General features: G+C 37.5%; 1 protein-coding gene across 1 annotated transcript; it reads right to left on the minus strand.

The window, feature by feature from the left end:
• Window positions 7071-8069, minus strand: LOC102182952 (olfactory receptor 9K2). Its single transcript, XM_005680458.2, has one exon. It carries the CDS (start codon window positions 8010-8012, stop codon window positions 7071-7073), a length of 942 nt encoding a protein of 313 aa, XP_005680515.2. The 5' UTR covers window positions 8013-8069.

The following is a 21196-nucleotide window of genomic DNA, read 5'->3' on the forward strand; positions in this document are numbered from 1 at the left end:
GCTAATAGAGTTTTGCCAAGAGAATGCACTGGTCATAGCAAACACCCTCTTCCATCAACATAAGAGAAGATTCTACACATGGACATCACCAGATGGTCAATACCAAAATCGGACTGATTATAATTTTTGAGCCGAAGATGGAGAAGCTCCATACAGTCGCAAAAAAAAAAAAAAAAAAAAAAAAAAACCATTAAAGATGACTGTGGCTCAGATCATGAACTCCATATTTCAAAATTCAAATTTAAGTTGAAGAAAGTAGGGAAAACCACTAGACCATTCAGGTATGACCTACATCAAATTCCTTATGATTATACAGTGAAAGTGACAAATATATTCAAGGGATTAGATCTGATAGAGTGCCTGAAGAACTATGGATGGAGGTTCATGACTTTGTACAGGAGACAGTGATCAAGACCATCCCCAAAAATAAGAAAGGCAAAATGGCTGTCTGAGGAAGCCTTACAAATAGCTGAGAAAAGAAAAGAAGCAAAAAGCAAAAGAGAAAAGGAAAGATATAACCATTTGAATGCAGAGTTCCAAAGAATAGCAAGGAGAGATAATAAGAAAGCCTTCCTCAGTGATTAATGCAAAGTACAGTAGAACAATAAAATGGGAAAGACTGGAGATCTCTTCAAGAAAATTAGAGATACCAAGGGAACATTTCATGCAAAGATGGGCAAATTAAAGGACAGAAATGGTATGGACATAACATAAGCAGAAGATATTAAGAAAAGGTGGAAAGAATACACAGAACTATACAAAAAAGATCTTCATGATCCAGATAACCACGATGGTGTGATCACTCACCTTGAGCCAGACATCCTGGAATGTGAAGTCAAGTGGCCCTTAGGAAGCATCACTATAAACAAAGCTAGTGGAGGTGATAGAATTCTGTTGAGCTGTTTCAAATCCTAAACGATGATGCTGTCAAAGTGTGGCAGTCATTATGCCAGCAAATTTGGAAAACTCAGCAGTGGCCACAGGACTGGAAAAGGTCAGTTTTATTCCAATCCTAAAGAAAGGCAGTGCCAAAGAATATTCAAACTACCACACAATTGCACTCATTTCACACACCAACAAAGTAATGCTCAAAATTCTGCAAGCCAGGCTTCAGCAGTACATGAACTAAAAACTTCCAGATATTCAAGCTCAATTTAGAAAAGGCAGAGGAACCAGAGATCAAATTGCCAGCATCCACTGGATCATGGAAAACACAAGAGAGTTCCAGAAAAAAACATCTACTTCTCCTTTATTGACTATACCAAAACCTTTGACTGTTTCACTGTGTGGATCACAACAAACCATGGAAAATTCTTCAAGAGATAGGAAACCTCCTGAGAAATCTGTATGCAGGTCAAGAAGCAACATTTAGAAAGCGGACATGGAACAATAGACTGGTTCCAAAGGAGTACCTCAAGGAAGGCTGTATATTGTCACCCTGCTTATTTAACTTATATGCAGAGTACATCATGGGAAATGCCGGGCTTGGTGAAGCACAAGCTGGAATCAAGATTGCTGGGGAAAATATCAATAACCTCAGATATGTAGATGACACCACTCTTATGGCAGCAAGTAAAGAACTAAAGCACCTCTTGATGAAAGTAAAAGAAGAGAGTGAAAAAATTGGCTTAAAACTCAAGATTAAAAAAAAAATGATCATGGCATCTGGTCACATCACTTCGTGGCAAATAGATGGGGAAACAATGGAAACAGTGACAGACTTTATACTGGGGGGGGGGGGGCTCCAAAATCACTGCAGATGGTGATTGCAGCCGTGGAATTAGAAGATGCTTGCTCCTTGGAAGAAAAGCTATGACCAACCTAGACAGCATATTAAAAAGCAGAGACATTACTTTGCCAACAGAGGTCCATCTAGTCAAAGCTATGGTCTTTCCAATAGTCATATATGGATGTGAGAGTTGGACTATAAAGAAAATTGAGAGCCAAAGAATTGATCCTTTTAAACTGTGGTGTTGGAGAAGACTCATGAGAGTCCCTTGGACAGGAAGGAGATCCAATCAGTTCATCCTAAAGGGAGTCAGTTCTGAATACTCATTGGAAGGACTGATGCTGAAGCTGAAGAACTGACTCATTGGAAAAGACCCTGATACTGGTAAAAATTGAAGGCAGGAGGGGAAGAGGATGACAGAGGATGAGATAATTGGATGGCATCACCGACTCAGTGGACCTGATTTTGAGCAAGCTCTGGGAGTTGGTGATGGACAGCGAAGCCTGGCACCCTGCAGTCCATGGGGTCACAAAGAGTCGGACATGACTGAGGGACTGAACTGAACTGATATTAAAAAGTGACAAAATAGAGCAGTATTACACACATTTTATACATCCATGACATACCTTATTTTTCTTAATTTTTTCAGTATTTCTCGCTGGGCTGGAAGAAGCACAAGCTGGAAGGAAGATTGCCAGGAGAAATATCAATAACCTCAGATATGCAGATGGCATCACCCTTATGGCAGAAAATGAAGAACTAAAAAGCCTCTTGATGAAAGTGAAAGAGGAGAGTGAAAAAGTTGGCTTAAAGCTCAACATTCAGAAAACGAAGATCATGACATCAAGTCCCATCACTTCATGGGAAATAGATGGGGAAATAGTGGAAACAGTGTCAGACGTTATTTTGGGGGGCTTTAAAATCACTGCAGATGGTGATTGTAGCCATGAAATTAAAAGACGCTTACTCCTTGGAAGGAAAGTTATGACCAACCTAGATAGCATATTCAAAAGCAGAGACATTACTTTGCTAACAAAGGTCCATCTAGTCGAGGCTACGGTTTTTCCAGTGGTCGTGTATGGATGTGAGAGTTGGACTGTGAAGAAAGCTGAGCACCAAAGAATTGATGCTTTTGTACTGTGGTGTTAGAGAAGATTCTTGAGAGTCCCTTGGACTGCAAGGAGATCCAACCAGTCCATTCTGAAGGAGATCAGTCCTAGGTGTTCATTGGAAGGAATGATGCTAAAGCTGAAACTCCAATACTTTGGCCACCTCATGCGAAGTGTTGACTCATTGGAAAAGACTCTGATGCTGGGAGGGATTGGTGGCAGGAGGAGAAGGGGACGACAAAGGGTGAGATGGCTGGATGGCATCATCGACTCGATGGACATGAGTTTGGGTGTACTCCGGGAGTTGGTGATGGACAGGGAGGCCTGGCATGCTGCAATTCATGGGGTTGCAAAGAGTCGGACATGACTGAGCGACTGAACTGAACTGAACTGAAACTACATAGTTCATCTGCATTTTTTTTCAAATTGTTGCAAATATTTTTAAAAATTATAATACATTTGTTGAAAGCAGTTTGTGTGTAAGTGGACCTGCACAGTTCAGATCATTGTTGTTCAAGAGTCAACACTATAGTCACACGCTATAGTACTGGATTTAGGGCTTAAGCATTTGAGTTTTGAAAAACATAATTCAGTCCGTACCACTTTTCATTCCTTTTCTTTTCTATTATTTTAGCTAAGACTTACTTTTGGATGTTGAAAAGGTTTAGTAGTGGGAACTCCCTAGCCTTGTTCTTAATTCCAGCAAGAAAGTTTTTGCTTTCTCTCGATAAATATGATCTTAACTCTAGATTTTTGGTAGATGTTACTTTTCAAGTTAAGGAAATTCTCCTCTATTCCTAGCCTGCTAAGAGCTCCTTTATTTTCATGGTTTGTACCATCACCACACGTATTATTCAGGTTCAAAATGATGAGACTCACCTTCTTTGCTGCATCCTTCTCATACTAATCAGTTACTGTGTTCTGGGTATTATATTTTTAAATAAGCCTTTTTAAAATTACATTGGCATATTTCAAGCCCCATCAATAACATAAACTGATAAAGCAGTATCCCTGACTCCAATCTTATGTCCTTCAAATATATTTTCTATATAGCCCTAAGAAGACTTTCCTTGATTACCAACACCCACTCTCAGGCACCCCACCTTACAATCTCCATATTTATTCTTTGTGTGCATTAAACAATAAAATAAAATTTCTGGATTTCAATTACATGTTCAATGATTTGATTCCAACATTAAATTGTAAGTTCTCTAAAAAATAAGGTTATTTATACCTAAGCCTACCACAAGATCAGATGATGTTAGAGATTAAATAAAATTAATAGAATAAATGAAGATACAGAGGCAAGTAAGAAAATTTTGAATCACATTCTATTTTGACAACTGCTTAGCTTCTATTCTTTTATTAAATATTCCTTAAATAATTAATATAGGAAAAATTATGAAGGTTCATTTAAGGAAATGATTGCTCAAAAAATTTGTATATTTTTATCTCCCACTTTGGTTTTTTATATTAGGGCCCAGAAGCAAGCAGGTCCTCAGAGCACTCCCCTATGGCTGACACACTCACACAATTTCTCAAACTGATGTATAAAATGAAGATTATTTATTGTTTATTTCTTCTTATTATTACCTTTTGATACAGCATATATAAAATAGTTGATTCAAGTGAAAATTTAAGAATGGTTATAAAAAATTAGTAAACAGAAACCTCAATTAGTTAGAATAGAAGGCTCAAAGTCAGGAGTTTTCACACCTACAACAAAGCAGAGCCCAATGGGAAAGACAAAGACTCCTCTCCTTTCCTATGAAAGACTCAGTCAATGAAAAATCAGGACTCTTTGTTGATTGCAGCACCTGTTGGCTTAAAAAAAATTACACAACTGAGAGTCATGAGTCGAACTGTACTTTGGGCAAAATGAAATCTATAGTCTGAGAGACGGCACCTCAGATAGCTCCGAGAAACTACTCCAAAGATGGTCAGTATATATGTGATTTTGTTGAAGGCGTGTACATATTTTTTGCACATATTTCTTTGTTCAAAAATCAAGCACACATTTTTTGAAGGGTTCTGCTGCTTACAAGGAACAGTTATCACCATGGATTTTAGTGTTTTTCTAGATGTAAGGAGACACAAAAATTGAGTTCATAAAATCAGCTCCTGAAAATATCTAACTATCTGAAGACCTGTTCTCCCAGTTTTTCCCAGAGCACAGAGTGCCTCATTTCTGTTCTCTACCCTGAACTCCATTCAGAGAGTGTTGAAAATCAGCAGCTGTGTTAGTACTTGATCTAATCCTTATAGAGGTATATGGCAAATGCCAATTTGTAGTCGACATGCTCAATTTTTCCTTCTTCTTTAAAAGATTTCCCTTTCCATTGTCATTCGGGAACTTGAATGTGTCTTGCCATGGCGGCAGACCTTGAATTGCAGCTCTGTGCTTCTCCTGCGTGTTTGCTGCAGAAATATCAGGCAGTCTGTTTGTTTCAGGTCAACATGTCAGTGGCCCCCACAGGGACCAGAGAAGAGTGCCAACAGCTCTAGGGGTGGTGTGCAAACAGGTGCAGTACCCTCTTTTGAGCCCATTGTTGGTTACTGTTTTACTCACCAACTGTGGAGAGTGAAGATGTGTTTATCCTGGAACTGAGCTTTCACCCCCTTTGCATTTGAAGCACGCTGGCTTTATTTTCTATCTATTTAAATGTTTTGACTTTAGGGTTAATATGTGGTTCTTTAGGCTATTAGTCATTTGGCACTTTGGTGTGACTTGCGATCAGACTCTTCCATGGAAACTGACCAGCCTGTTCCCTGCAGAACAGAGGTTGCTTCTCCTAAGGTGGCTAGCCTTCAACCCATTTTTAAAATTAATTTATTTATTTTAATTGGAGGCTAATTACTTTACAGTATTGTCATGGTTTTTGCCATAAATCAATGTGAACAGGACTTTTTTTTCCTCTGAAACAATGCTGGATTTTTCAGGCTTTGATCCATTCCTTTGGAAGGGCTATAAGAAGATAATTCTTTTTTTTCCCTGGCAAAGACTCAGCCAGTGAAAAACCAAGGACTGTGTTCACTACAGAGTTCCCAACTTCCTCTTTCTTCTATAAAATGGTTCTCCTTCCCTTGGCCTGCAGAGACTTGCATATGGCTTGCCATGATTACAGAGCATAAATTATAATTCTCTGCTGATCGCAAACAAGCCGATATTTGCTAGAAAAAGAACTGGCAGTCTGTTTGTTTCAGATCAAAACCCTTTAGCATGTTAGAGAAATTAGTGATAATTCAGGAATCATTTATTTTAAAAAGTAAGTTGGACGTTTTTGTCAATATCTAATGATGGTGTGTAAAATGTGCTATTCACTCACTCATGTTCGACTCTTTGTGGCCCATAGACTGTAGCCCTCCAGGCTCTTCTGTTCATAGAATTCTCCAGGAAAGAATGCTAGAGTGGGTGGCTATTTACTTCTTCATGAGGTCTTCTCAACCCAGGGATTAAACCTGGGTCTCAGCAAAAGAGACACAGATGTATAGAATGGACTTTTGGACTCTGTGGGAGAGGAAGAGGGTGGGATGATTTGGTAGAATGGCACTGAAACATGTATACTATCATGTAAGAAACGAATCGCCAGTCTATGTTTGATACAGGATACAGGGTGCTTGGGGCTGGTGCACGGGGATGATCCAGAGAGATGATATGAGGTGGGAGGTGGGAGGGGTGTTCAGGATTGGGAACTCATGTACACCCGTGGCTGATTCATGTCAATGTATGGCAAAACCAATACAGTATTGTAAAGCAAAAGTTAAAAAAAAAAAAAAAAAAAAAAAAAAACCTGGGTCTCCTGCATTGCAGTCAGATTCTTTATAGTCTGAGCCATCCGGGATTGTGTATACAGGAAGGAGCCATTCCAAAACTAACACTAGACAAAATAATTGTTTAAACACTATTATAATGTAAAAAAAAAAAAAAAACAGTGTTCAGCAGAATGTCATAAAAACGAATAGAAATCAATTTTTGAAATAAACTGTTATTTGAGATTAGTGTGAAGATTCATCTTGGACAACGCTTCTGAGCATCTCCAGAGCATTTCCAATATCCAAGACATTTATGTTTGACAATGCTCACATGGAAATAAAGTACTATATGGAAATAATATATTACTTTTAAAAAGCTTTTGATAATATTTATATGATACTCAGGAGAATAATTTCATTGATGACCAGAGGAGTACAAAATAAACAGACACTACTCATTAGTGGAAGAGAAATAATAATCACAGAATAGTACTTTTCTTCTCCAAAAGTTTGTATAGCCCTTCTTTGACATCTTTGTTTCTCAGAGAGTAAATCAGAGGATTCAACATGGGAGTGAGGAGGGTGTAACACAAGGAGGCCACTTTACTGAGCTCAGGATATGTGTCAGGAGTGAGATACATAAAAAAGATAGCACCATACAGTACACTCACGACTCCCAAGTGGGAGCTGCAAGTGGAGAAGGCTTTCTGACGCCCCTTGGTGGACGGTATCTTTAGAACTGTGGACACAATGTACAAATATGAAATAACAATAACTATGATGGTAGGCAAGGTAATGAGGCCAGATAAGGTGAAAGAAACCATTCTCAGGATGAAGAGGTCAGAACAAGATAGTCTCTGAAGTGGGCGAGTGTCACAGTAAAAATGGTCAATGGCCCGAGAAGCGCAAAAGGATAAAGTAAATGTCATGCTGGTCTGAAGAATTGAGCTGATACAGCCAAAAAAATAGGAACCAGCCACCAACTGAACACAGAGATGTGTTGACATCTGGACAGTGTAGAGGAGTGGGTTGCAGATGGCAATGAAGCGGTCATAAGCCATGACTGCCAGGAGAAACCCCTCGGTCACAATGAAGAGGGCGAAGAGAAAGAGCTGGGTCACACAGCCTGCAAATGAGATGGACTTGCTCTCAGACCAGAAGTTGATCATAGCCTTGGGTGCAATAACAGAAGAATAGAAGAGATCAACGAAGGAGAGGTTGCCTAGGAAGAAATACATTGGTGTGTTCAGCCGGGGATCAGTTATAATAATGACCATCATGCCAACATTCCCTAGAAGGATCATGGTGTAGACAAGCAGAAAAAGCAGGAAGAGGAGAATATGGAGCTCTGGGCGGACCCTGAAGCCGACAAGAATGAAGTCAGTCATGTCTGAGTAGTTGCTTGTTCCCTTGTCACCCATGGCAGAAACCTGTGGAGAGGTACAAAGCAAAATAAGCAAATGAACTCTTGGCTGTCATCCTAGTTACAAATCATCTCTTACTGTATTAGGAGTCACAAAACTATTCTAAAATCATTATTTATTTTAACCTTAAAAGTTACTAATTTATACAAGTGGTGGAATTAGATCTTTTCCTTCTGAATCTAATACAGTGTCTTTCCCCCAAATACCTTTCACAGTGCATCTCCAGAGCATTTCCAATATCCAAGACATTTACGTTTGACAATGCTCACATGTAAATAAAGTACTATATGGAAAGAATGTATTACTTTTAAAAAGCTTTTGATAATATTTATATGATACCTAGGAGAATAATTTCATTGATGACCAGAGGAGTGCAAAATAAACAGACACCACTCATTAGTGGAAGAGAAATAATAATCACAGAATAGTACTTTTCTTCTCCAAAAGTCTGTATATATTTCCAACTCATGATTTATGCAATAAATGTAATGCCAGAAAATAGTGATTACAAGAGAGCACAAATATTTCAATAAATAATATTTTGGAAGTAATTTTGAAGTCTGGGTTTGGAGATAAGGTCTTCAGTAGTCTAGTTTAGGAAAATTTAGCTTGCCAAGCATAGAGTACCAGCAGATACAAAGGAAATGAATTTGAATTTTAAGATACCAAAAAGATGCCATTCTTTTTTGTGGGTAATGGAAACCATGGATTCTGATATAATTTGTATACTCACAAAGAAAAAGTTGTGCACAACCAAACACAAAAATTATCAGCACTTGTATGCTAGAATTTCTCCAGATGAGCCTCCAAATTTCTTTCCTAAAAACAATTTTCCTTCATTTCCTCAACTGACAGCTCATAGTAAAGAAAGAGACTTATTCTCTCTAGATAGAATTATTTAGAAATGGATACTGAACAAAAGATACATAAAGAAGAAATTGTTGATTGCATTCTTATTTACCTGGAATATAACTTTCACAGTCATCATTAGTCCATTTACTAGACACTTCAAATAAGATCACTCTTTTCCCCACGGCTTTATATACATGAATCTGTGTAGACAACAATAATAACAAACATTATGTGGCATCTTTTATAGGCCACTTCTCTAAATGCTTTCATAATAGCTCATTTAATACATACAACAACAATAGGCGGTGAGTGTTATTGTATTCCCCAGTTTACAGTAAGGAAAATGAAGTACCAAGAAATAAAATATGTTGAAAGACATCTTCTAGGGTCAGAATTTAAATCTGAAGCCAAGAAATCTGGTTCCAGAACCCATGCTCTAATCACTGTGTGATATCTATCACCTTTTTCTTTGATAAAGAAATATGAGAGAAGTTTAATATTTTGGTGAGGAACAGATGACTTTCAGTAAAATGGTATGATGTTGTCTTGATGTATTTTTGTTATTCACCAGATACATCAAAAATTAAATATGAAGATAATTATAAAGGGGCAAGATTTTAAATAGATCAGAGTTAGGGTCTTGGGAGTATACATTATTTAAACAGTGAAAGGAAACACTGTAGTCGTTGTAAAATGTTTTTTGAAAAATAATGTATCTTATTTATATTTCTTTAAAATCCTGCCTAGAACCAAGGGACCAGATTACTTTAATTTTTGAGATTTATTCCTATCAAACTCATTCTAATGTTAATAAGTTTACAGCTAAAGACACTTATATCTGGAAAATGAGAGTGTTTTTCCAAGAGTATCCAATAGACAAGTAGTCAGTTGGTGATTTATTATTTGTCAAAAACTCACATGCTTTCAAATTTACTCTTACCTTATATTGTTTGGTAATTTGTCATGTTCTGTAAAAATAAGCAGCAGAATTCTGATGTTTCGTCTTGTTATTGTTTTACTTTTGGAAAGAGTAAACAAATTTCATGACTATGTTGCAAAAATAATTTTTAAAATCTTTGTGTCAAAATAAAATGAACCCGTTTCCTCTCAAAATTTCCAGATACATGTTTATTTTCCCAGTTTTATATTCTTCCCTTAGAGAAAATAGCCTTATTTTTCTTACTGCTCTGTGTAAACTACTGAACTTTCCTTTAGTGGTTGACACTGGAAAAAGTCATTGTCCTTTGTAGAAGACAAACAAGTGTATTTTCCAGTGATACTTGGTTAACTCTGAAATGCTTCCAGGAATTATATTCTGTAGTTATGCAAAATGAATCTGAGGAATCAATCAATAGGATAGCTCCTTTTCTGCATTTTCTAGTGCTTGACTGCTTTTAAGAAGCAAAAGTAGATTGTCTTAGACATCCAAGTAGAGGTCCTGAGTCATCTGGAATCTCTGATAATCTGCTCAAATAAAAGCAACAGTTATCATAATGGCTTTGGCATAACAGTATAAATTTTTATAATTGCAGCACTGAGCTTTTCTTTACCTTCTGGGATATAGTCCTCCTGGGAAAGAAAGAAGTATAAATTTATTATTAAGATGTCTAGACTCCAGAGTCAAGATCCATGAGGAACATAGGGACTCCAGACTTAAAAAAGAAAAGAAGAAAAGAAAGAAATTAGGGGTGGGAGTGTATGTAAGCAGCCTGAGTCTAATAGGAGTCAGCATACATACAAGAGCTGTTTTCTTGTGAGAATCCTTTGGGAAGGACCAAAAAGGTCTTTTTTAAAATCATCAATCCAAAAAAAGACATATCTGACTCAGAGTTCTAAAACACAACTCCTTGCATCTAAAAATGCAGCTCTACTCATTATTTTTTCTCAAACACTTTATTGAGAAATAATTAGTGTGAAATACACTGTATTCACCAAGTACACATTTCTGTGAGTTTTTACCAGTTTTATACATCGATGAAACCATCACCATATCAAGATACAGAGCATTTCCAAGAGACTTATCATGCCCTTTTTTAACCATGCCTGCTTCCAACTCCATTTTCAGCTAACCAGTGATATGATTTTTTTTGCATATAAATATGTTTGCATATAGTATGCACCCTTTCCTTTCAGGTTTCTTTCACTGAGTAAAATGATTTTGAGATTTATTCCTTTTGTAATATCTATAAGTAACTCGTTCTTTTTATTGATGAGTATTCCATTTACATATGTACCAAATTTTGATACTATTAAATCTTGGGCAATTGAGGTGTTTTCTGATTTCAGATATTGTGAATAAAGTCAATATAAATATTCACACACACTTATTTGATCAAGGACCCACTTCCTTCCTCTCCTCTCTCAGAGCAGCATAACTTTCCTACACTCAAGCAAGTGCAGGAAAAAATACACAGATTTCTCTTCCCCTAGGTACCAGACAAAGGCTATCATATCGCCCTGAGAGTTAAGTTGCTTTATTCATGTCCACCTGTTTGCAACCCAATGGACTGTAGTCCACCAACCTCCCCTGTCCATGGGAGTCTCCAGGCAAGACTACTAGAATGGGTTACTGTGCCCTCCTCCAGGGGATCTTCCCAAGCCAGGAATTGAACCACTTTTTTGTCTCCTGCATTGGCAGATGAGTTCTTTACCACTAGCGCCACCTGGGAAGCCCATCACCTTGAGAGTATCAGGCAGCAAATATATCTTATCCCCAAGGTATAAATAATGCAGAAGGTCTATTCAAAGCAGGCTAAAATATCTTGAAGATCTCTCTCTTTATCCAGCCTCCATTCATAGGGTAGAAGCTTGACCTCTGTCATGTTACACCAAGACTACTGGAGCTCTGATTTAAGTAGCCTCAGTTCAAAGGGTGAAGTTTGGTCTTGGCACACCAAGAGTGATAATATCATTGGCTACTGACCGTACCCAGAAACCTGCTCCAAAATCAGAGGTGTCACTCGGAGAACTGAACCACAGGTTTTTCTTAGAATGAAAAGTGTACCGTAACAGAGAGCTCCAAGTGAACTGTATTTAGAAGAAGCGTGGAAAAGTTCAAGTATAAGTGAATTCTGAAACTTAAAAATAATTTGGTGATAAGCAATGGAGTAGAGATGGTTAGCTCCATAAGAGCAAAAAGCCAGCTGTTGACCAACTAGAAATTTACAAGAGAGAAATAGAGAAGGAGACAGCTAAGAAATGCCTTCTCTACGTTTGAACAAGCATAAAAAACTGGGCTTAAAGATGATCCTTGTAAAGGAGACCAAAAAAAAAATTTTTCTGATATCTGTTGCATTTCAAGATATATGCTTTTTTAATTTATTGTTTATTGAGGTAACACTGGTTTATATTATGCAAGTTTCATGAATACATTATATTTCTACTCCTGTATACACTACACAGTGCTCACCACTGAAAATTTAGTTTCCATCATCATATAGTTTATCTCATTTACCTATTTCACCCTTCACTCCCCCACCTCTTTCTCTCTGATAATCACTATTCTCTTCTCTGTATCTACATGTTTGTTTTTGTTTGGTTTGGTTTGCTTACTTATTTTGATTTTTGCTTATTTGTTTTTTGTATTCCATGTATGAGTGAAGTCATATGGTATTTGTCTTTCTCTGTCTAGTTTATAATATCCTTGAAGTCCATCCGTGTTATCACAATTGGCAAGGTTTCATCTTTTATATGGTTGAATATAATTCTATTCTGTATATACACCGCATCTTCTTTATCCATCCATCAGTGGGCCTTTAAGTTGTTTCTCTATCTTGGTTATTGTAAATAGTACTGTGATGAACATAAGGGTGCATATATCTTTACAATTAGTACTCTCATATTCTTTGGTAAATACCAAGAAGTGGAATGACTGAATCATATACTGGCTCTGTTCTTAATATTTTGAGAAATATCCATAAGTTTTTATAGTCAGTCAGTCAGTTCAGTTGCTCAGTCGTGTCTGACTCTTTGCGACACCATGAATCACAGCACGCCAGGCCTCCCTGTCCATCACCAACTCCCGGAGTTCATTCAGACTCACATCCATCAAGTCAGTGATGCCATCCAGCCATCTCATCCTCTGTCGTCCCCTTCTCCTCCTGCCCCAAATCCCTCCCAGCATCAGAGTCTTTTCCAATGAGTCAACACTTTGCATGAGGTGGCCAAAGTACTGGAGTTTCAGCTTTAGCATCATTCCTTCCAAAGAAATCCCAGGGCTGATCTCCTTCAGAATGGACTGGTTGGATCTCCTTGCAGTCCAAGGGACTCTCAAGAGTCTTCTCCAACACCACAGTTCAAAAGCATCAATTCTTCAGTGCTCAGCCTTCTTCACAGTCCAACTCTCACATCCATACATGACCACAGGAAAAACCATAGCCTTGACTAGACGGACCTTAGTCAGCAAAGTAATGTCTCTGCTTTTGAATATGCTATCTAGGTTGGTCATAACTTTTCTTCCAAGGAGTAAGCGTCTTTTAATTTCATGGCTGCAATCACCATTTGCAGTGATTTTGGAGCCCAAAAAAATAAAGTCTGCCACTGTTTCCACTGTTTCCCCATCTATTTCCCATGAAGTCATGGGGCCCAATGCCATGATCTTCATTTTCTGAATGCTGAGCTTTAAGCCAACTTTTTCACTCTCCACTTTCACTTTCATCAAGAGGCTTTTTAGTTCCTCTTCACTTTCTGCCATAAGGATGGTGTCATCTGCATAGTTTTTATAGTGGCTAAGCCAATTTATATTCTCACCAAAACTCTCTGTTTCCTTTTCTCCACATCCTCACCAATACTTGTCATTTCTTGCCTTTTTGATAATAGCCTTTCTAACAGGCAGGAGGTGGTATCTCATTGTGACTTTGATTTGCATTAATTTGTGATGTTGAACGTCTTTCATGAGCCTGTTGGCCATATGTCTGTCTCCTTTGGAAAAATGTATATTCAAGTCCTTTGACTACTTTTCTTATTTCACTCATTTATTGTTGAAACACACACTGTTGTAAATGTAAAAGAAAAATCAGTGATGGAAGCAGAGAAAAAGTAAGCCCTTAAAGAGCTTACATTTTTTAAAGAATTATTTTTAATTGGAGAATAATGGCTTTACAATGTTGTGTTGATTTCTGCTGTACAACATGAACCAGCTATAAGTACACATATATCCCCTTCTTTCAAGACCTCTCTCCCACCACCGCCATCCCAGCCCTCTCAGCATGGAGCTGGGTTCCCTGTGCTAAACAGCCACTTTCCACTATTTCCACTAGCTAGCTATTTTACCCTTGATAGAGTATATATGTCAACTCTACTCTCTCAGTTTGTCTCCCTCTCCCTCATCCTCTGTGTCCACAAGTCCTGATTGTCTCTTTGCCCATTTTTTATTCGAGTTGTTTGGTTTTTTTAATTGTTGAGTTATATGCATCATTCACATATGTGGATATTGTCCACCAAAATGACAAATTTAATTAGATTAGAATGTAGATAATATATGTTCCAGAATTTTTAGAAAATGATACAACAAGAATTACTGGAGGCAATTTGCTGAGTAGTGAATCTCACAGTCAACAAATGTTCAGTCGCTCAGTCTTGTCCAACTCTTTGTGGCCCCATGGACTGCAGCACACCAGGTTTCCCTGTCATTCACCATCTCCTGGATTTTGCTTAAACTCATGTCCATTGAGTCAATGATGTCATCCAACCATATCATCCTCTGTCACCCGCTTCTCCTCCTGTCTTCAGTCTTTCCCATCATCAGGGTCTTTTTCCATAATTTGGCTCTTCGCAGTAGGTGTCCAAAGTATTGGAGCCTCAGCTTCAGTATCAGCCCTTCCAATGAATATTCAGAGCTGATTTCCTTTAGGATTGGTTGGTTTGATCTCCTTTGTAGTCCAAGGGACTCTCAAGAGTCTTCACCAACACCACAATTCAAAAGCATCAATTCTTCGGCACTCAGCCTACTTTATGGTCCAACTCTCATATCCATACATGACTACTAGAAAAACTATAGCTTTGACTATATGGCCTTTTGTCAGCAAATGATGTCTCTGGTTTTTAATACACTGTCTAGCTTTGTCATAGATTTTCTTCCAAGAAGCAAGACCATCTGTCAAATCAACTGTCAGTGCCTATATCAATACATCTTACATAATACAAAATATTGTATATATTATACATATTGCTAACACTAGACATCAAAAATGAAAATATAGAAAGATATAAAAAATGAAATGATGAGAAAAGAAATTCATATTTATTTACTGGTATAAGGATTCTTGTATTGATAATTAAGAAGTAGCAATGTGATTGCTTTATGAGAACTGTGTACTCAATTTAATTGCTTCATGGTAGTGCAACCTACACAATTAATGAATGAATCATTATAGACTTTTATTACATAGAGTGTTATAATCATATTCACAATACAGCATTAGAAACATTGTTATTTTTTTTAAACCCACCTACCTATGATGTTCTCATGTAGTTTCTCTAATTATTGGAGAGTGACATACACATACAATGCATGCATTCTAATTCACTGAGTCATGTCATTATTTGCAACCCCTAGACTGTCACCCGCCAGGCTCCTCCATCCATGGAATTCTCCAGGAAAGAATACTGAAGTGAGTTGCCATTTCCTACTACAGGGAATCTTCCCAACTGAGGGATCAAACCTGCGTCTTTTGCATCTCCTGCATTGTCAGGCAGATTCTTTACCACTGAGACACCTGGGAAGCCCACCAATACTATGGGTACTATGGGTACCATACTGTAATTCATAATATATTGCATTGCCCAAAAAGTTTATTCAGGTTTTCATAACAGAGTACAGAAAAACCCAAATGAAATTTTTGGTCAGCCCAGTAGTAGAAGGGTTCATGTCATAAAAGAAATCAAAAGCAGTCTTTAGTAATTGGAGTCCTTCTGCCAAATTGCCTGATGTCACTTGTCTCTGGCACTGCTGCTTCTGTATCTTCTTCCTAGTCATCTGGCACTGACTGAGAGCCACTCATCTCCATGAAATCTTCTGTTAATTCTTTTGTTGTGGTATTTATAAGTTCTTAAATTTCTCCAACATCCATATTTTGAAATACTTCACCCACTTCACCACCTTTTTTTGTCATATCTTCCATATCTTCATGATTTTCTTGATTGGCTCTGTTGTAAATCACGTGAAATCATGCACAACATCTTGAACCAGTTCTCCAGCAGGACTTTGCTATTTCAGGATTGATGGCTTTCACAGATTTTCTGTAACAATGATGACACCTTCAATGGTATAATCTTTCAGACTTTCATGATCTATCAGGTTTGTCTTCCATATCACTGACAATCTTTCCCTAAATTATCACGTGTAATGAGCCTTAAAGATCCTTATGCCCCCTGATCTAGGGGCTGAATTAGAGATGTTGTGTTCAGGGACAAGTAGACACCTTTGGTGTTTAACTCATGGGGTTCTGGGTGGCCAGGGACATGGTCCAATATTTTGAAAAAAAAATTTCAGACAGACCTCTCCTGCAAGGTGTTTCCAAAAGCATCAGTGGAACTAATTCAAGAGAAAGAGGTTACTTGTCTAGTCTTTCTTGCTTTACAAAAAGAGACTAGCAGCTGCAATTTATCTTTTCCCTTTAAAACTTGGGGATTAGTAGTTTTATAAATAAGGACATTCTTGATCATAAACCTAAACACATTTTCACAAAACAGTAGGGTAAGCCTATTCATTCCTGCCTTGAATCCTGGGGCTCACTTCCTTCCCCTTCTAATAAGTATCCTCTATGACAGTTTCTTCACAGAATAGAGCAATTTTTTTACGCATTAAAAACTGGTTCAGCCAGATATCCTCTCTCCTCAAAGATTGTCTTACTGGCATTTGGGAGCTCATCTGCTGCCTCTTGATCAGCAGAAGATGCTTCCCCAATTTTCTTATCACTTCTTAAGCCAAACTTCTTTCTAAAATTATCGAACCATCCTTTGCTTTCATCAAATTCTCCAGTTTTAGTCCTTCATCTTGTTTTTGTTTTACATTGGCATATAACTTTACTTTTTCTCAAATCATATTAGAATATATAGATATGTCTTTCTCCCAGCAATCCTGCATCCAGTAAAATATGCATTCTTAATATGAGATAAAGTATTCACAAAAGTACAAAATTTTCATACCTACTGGTGTAGCCACAGCAAGCTACAGCTTCACAAATTCTTAAAAAAAAAAAAATGAGTCCTTACACTGGATTAATTCATCTTAAAATGGCAGGCAACCATAGCTGTAGACCCCAATCTTCAGTAGATACCTAGCAATTCAACTTTTTCTTATAAGGTTATGACTATTCTCTGCTTCTTAGGAGCACTTCCTGCATCAATAGTGGCACTTCATAGGAGTCCTGAGATGTTGTTATTTAAGGTATTGCACTAAACATAATGAAAAATTTACAAGAACTGGGAGAGATCACTTTTTATTGTGGTACCCAGTTTTTTGGAAAGATTAATAGCTCACATAGAGATGATTAGTGTCCTGTAGTGTTTTAAGTCGATACTCACATCACTTGAGCTCACCACAATAGCAACAGGAGGTAACTACAAATATATTATAGTAGTACGATATGTACTACAATCAATTTCCTGTAATTATTATTTAATACTCCAATGTTACATTTTTAAAATTTCTCTCAACTGAAAATGGTGCCAGGTATGGTCTAGAGTAGTATCTATATATATTTTATGCATTTATGACATACCAAATTTTTCTTAATTATTTTCAATATTTCTAGGCTACATAGTTCATCTGCAAGTTTTTTCAAATTGTTGCAAATATTCAAAAACAACTTCTAATACATTTATTAAAACCAATTTGTGTGCAAGTGAATCTGCACATTTAAAACTATTGTTGTTCAAGGATCAACTCTATAGTCATACACTATAATACCAGGGTAAAGTCTTCAATATATTAATTCTGAAAAACATAATTCAGCCCATAAAACTTTTTTCTTGTCTATTGCCTTAGCTAAGACTTCAACTGTAGTTGAAGATTGAAAAGGTTTTGCAATGGGGACTTCCTTGCTTTGTTCCTAATTTTATCAGGAAAGCTTCTACTTCTCACCTTAAATATGATCTTAGCTCTAGATTTTTGGTAGATGTTACTTTTCAAGTTAAGGAAATTCTCTATTCCTGGCTTGCTAATAGCTCCTTTACTTTTTATGTGTTTGTACCATCACCACGCATATTATTCAGATTTAAAATGATGAGACTCATCTTCTTTGCTGTATCTGTCTCATACTAATAAGTTATTATGTTCTGCATATTTTAGTTATAATTTTTATTAACTTTATTTATTTTAAATGCAACAAAGATAAATGTTTTTAATGATAAAAGGTGCAATTCACAAAGATAGACATCATAAACCATTAGACCCCTTGACAACAAAAAAAACAAAAATTCATAAAGCAAATACAGGAGAAACATAAGAAAAAAGAACAAAAATATATAATCATAGTGAGACATATTAACATTTCTCTAAGGATATTTTATCAACTGTAGAAAAAACAAGAATAGGAGATTCTGAAGGATGTCAATAATAATTTAATATAATATATATTTGTGGAATTAATTTATATTAATCATATCCTGCTGCTGCTGCTAAGTCACTTCAGTCGTGTCTGACTCTGTGCGACCCCATAGATGGAAGCCCACCAGGCTCCACCGCCCCTGGGATTCTCCAGGCAAGAACACTGGAGTAGATTGCCATTTCCTTCTCCAATACATGAAAGTGAAAAATGAAAATGAAGTCGTTCAGTCGTGTCCAATTCTTCCCGACCCCATGGACTGCAGCCTACCAGGCTCCTCCGTCCATGGGATTTTCCAGGCAAAAGTATTGGAGTGGGTTGCCATTGCCTTCTCTGAATCATATCCTGCCAGGAGCCAGCGTGAGGAACTCCGACCATGGCAAAGGTCATGAGGAAGGAGGCTTGGCATACGCAAAGGCGTGATCAAGCCTCAGGAAACCCCCTGTTCCCGAGCATCTACCCCCAAAACCAGAGTCTATCTACTTTACTGTTTCATGCTCTCGCCTACACCTCTGACTTTATGGGGGGCTGTTCCCCACCAGTTCTCTCGGAGAAGGAGTAAATGTGCAGTTCCAAGTCAATAAAAATTCCTGGGCATGACAAGAGTGTTTCAACTTACGGACTCCTCTGAAGGTTATCTAACCTGCCTGTATAGGTTCATCCAGCCACATGTGATTGTTTACAGCCTCCTGACCATGAGAGGCACAAAATGTTTTAGACTTACTAAAGGCAAATTCTTTTGGGAAGTTAGAAATTATTAGTATAGTGGGTTGGTTAGGAATTATATTGGTGAAGGGTTTTTCATTTGTTGTGCCAATAATTACTGCTAATTCCCTGCCCTGGGTGTGACAAGGGTGTCTCAGGTCAAACCTCTCTGCCAGCAGACTAGCTTGTGCGACAGGATTATCCATACTCCTGCCACTACGCACATGATTGTTTACTACCTCTCAACCATAAACAGCACAGAGAGTTTTGGAGTATTTTGAGAGTCTTAATTAGCATAGGGCTTTTCTCATTGTTGAGTCAATGATTGCTGCCAGGCCTCCATATCCTTAGGCACCTGGGAATATATTAATCAATGTATTTGGAATATAGAAAAGGAAATATAGTAGTTTTTAAGGTTAGCAATACTAGACTTTTTGAGTTAATGAATTTTCTCTTTTGTAATAGATCACTGTACTTTGTTATAAATCACTGTGTCCTTGCTATGTAAAAATGTAACTTTATCACTATCTTAAGACTAAATAGATCTTAAGGGGAACATTGGTGAAAGGATTTTCATTTGTTGGGCTGATGTTTGCTGCTAAATCTCCATGTTCCCTGCCCTTATAATGACTATAACTAACATATTAGGAGAAATAAGTATTAACCTTTAAGCATATAGGAGAAATAAGTATTAACCTTTAAGATTAATCATGTTAACCTTGGGTTAAATAAATTCCTTTCTTGATTGTAACTCACTACACCCTCACCCTATAGGAATGCAACTTTATTTGGAGGGTGGTGCCTGGTTTAAGAAAAAACACCCTTGGAAAAAATAAGTTTTTTGGTTATCAGAAAGAAAGGATCATAAGATGTCAGCAGGTCTCATGGCCAGAAGATGATGTAAAACCCCTAAGACCTTTTTTTATACATTTGTGTGAAGCACCTGATTTTGATAAAGGTCAGGATAAAAGTCACCCCCGGGTGACTCTGTATTCACCCCTATGTGTAATAAAAAGTATATAAGCAAACCCAAAAATAAAGAAATGGGATCAGTTTCTGGAAAGACTGATTCCCCCATGTCGCTTCTTTCTTGCTCTCTGTTTTTCTGGCTGAATTCCCATCTGGTGCATGGGTACCCACCAAGACTGCTAATTTTGCTGGGCTTCTAAGATAGGACGCGGGGGTCCTCAGTGCCTCCTCTCCTTCGGGAGAACGGGAAGACACCTGCAGCCTATGAAGGTGGTGATTGGTATTCCATGTAAACCAAGTTATTCAGCCTCTTTCTCTCCGCTAATTTTCTTTTTTTTTTTTTTCTGCTAATTTTCTAATCCCTCTCTATCGGTAATTAAATAAGTTATTTCCAAGGACGCTGACTCCGTCCCCACCTTCGAATCACCCTGGATCCACCGGGGCTGGACCCCGGCAATATCCTACATAAATATATTTAGAATTTTGTATCTCATGTGTTATTAGAAGTCCATAGGACATTTAGAAAAACTGGCGAAAAGATAAGCATTCAGTTCAGTTCAGTCACTCAGTCGTGTCTGACTCTTTGTGACCCCATGAATCACTGCATGCCAGGCCTCCCTGTCCATCACCATCTCCCTGAGTTCACTCAAACTCACGTTCATCGAGTCTGTGATGCCATCCAGCGATCTCATCTTCTGTCGTCACCTTCTCCTCCTGCCCCCAATCCCTCCCAGCATCAGAGTCTTCTCCAATGAATCAACTCTTCGCATGAGGTGGCCAAAGTAATTACTACGTTTCAAAAAGTAAAATTCTTTTTTTTATGTGTGGTTCAGTTATACATATACAAAGATGATATTTTTCTCCATTATAGGTTATTGCAAGATATTGACTATAGTTCCCTGTGCTATACAATAAACCTTTCCTGCTTGTTTCATATCTATTTATTTTTTTAATTAGAAATCTAGCATTCTACTTATACTAAGTCAAACAAATGAAATCAAAATGTCATAAATTTTTAGTTAGGCAAAAATCCATACATTTTCTAAAATATATATGTTGTACCTATTATTTATATATCTGTATACAAAAACTTTTCTACTACACTTG

This window comes from Capra hircus, chromosome 5, assembly GCF_001704415.2.
Source record: "Capra hircus breed San Clemente chromosome 5, ASM170441v1, whole genome shotgun sequence".
Lineage (NCBI taxonomy): Eukaryota > Metazoa > Chordata > Mammalia > Artiodactyla > Bovidae > Capra > Capra hircus.

Excerpts from the sequence above, each read along its gene's own strand:
- LOC102182952 (XM_005680458.2), bottom strand. The coding sequence starts at position 8,012 with ATGGGTGACAAGGGAACAAGCAACTACTCAGACATGACTGACTTCATT.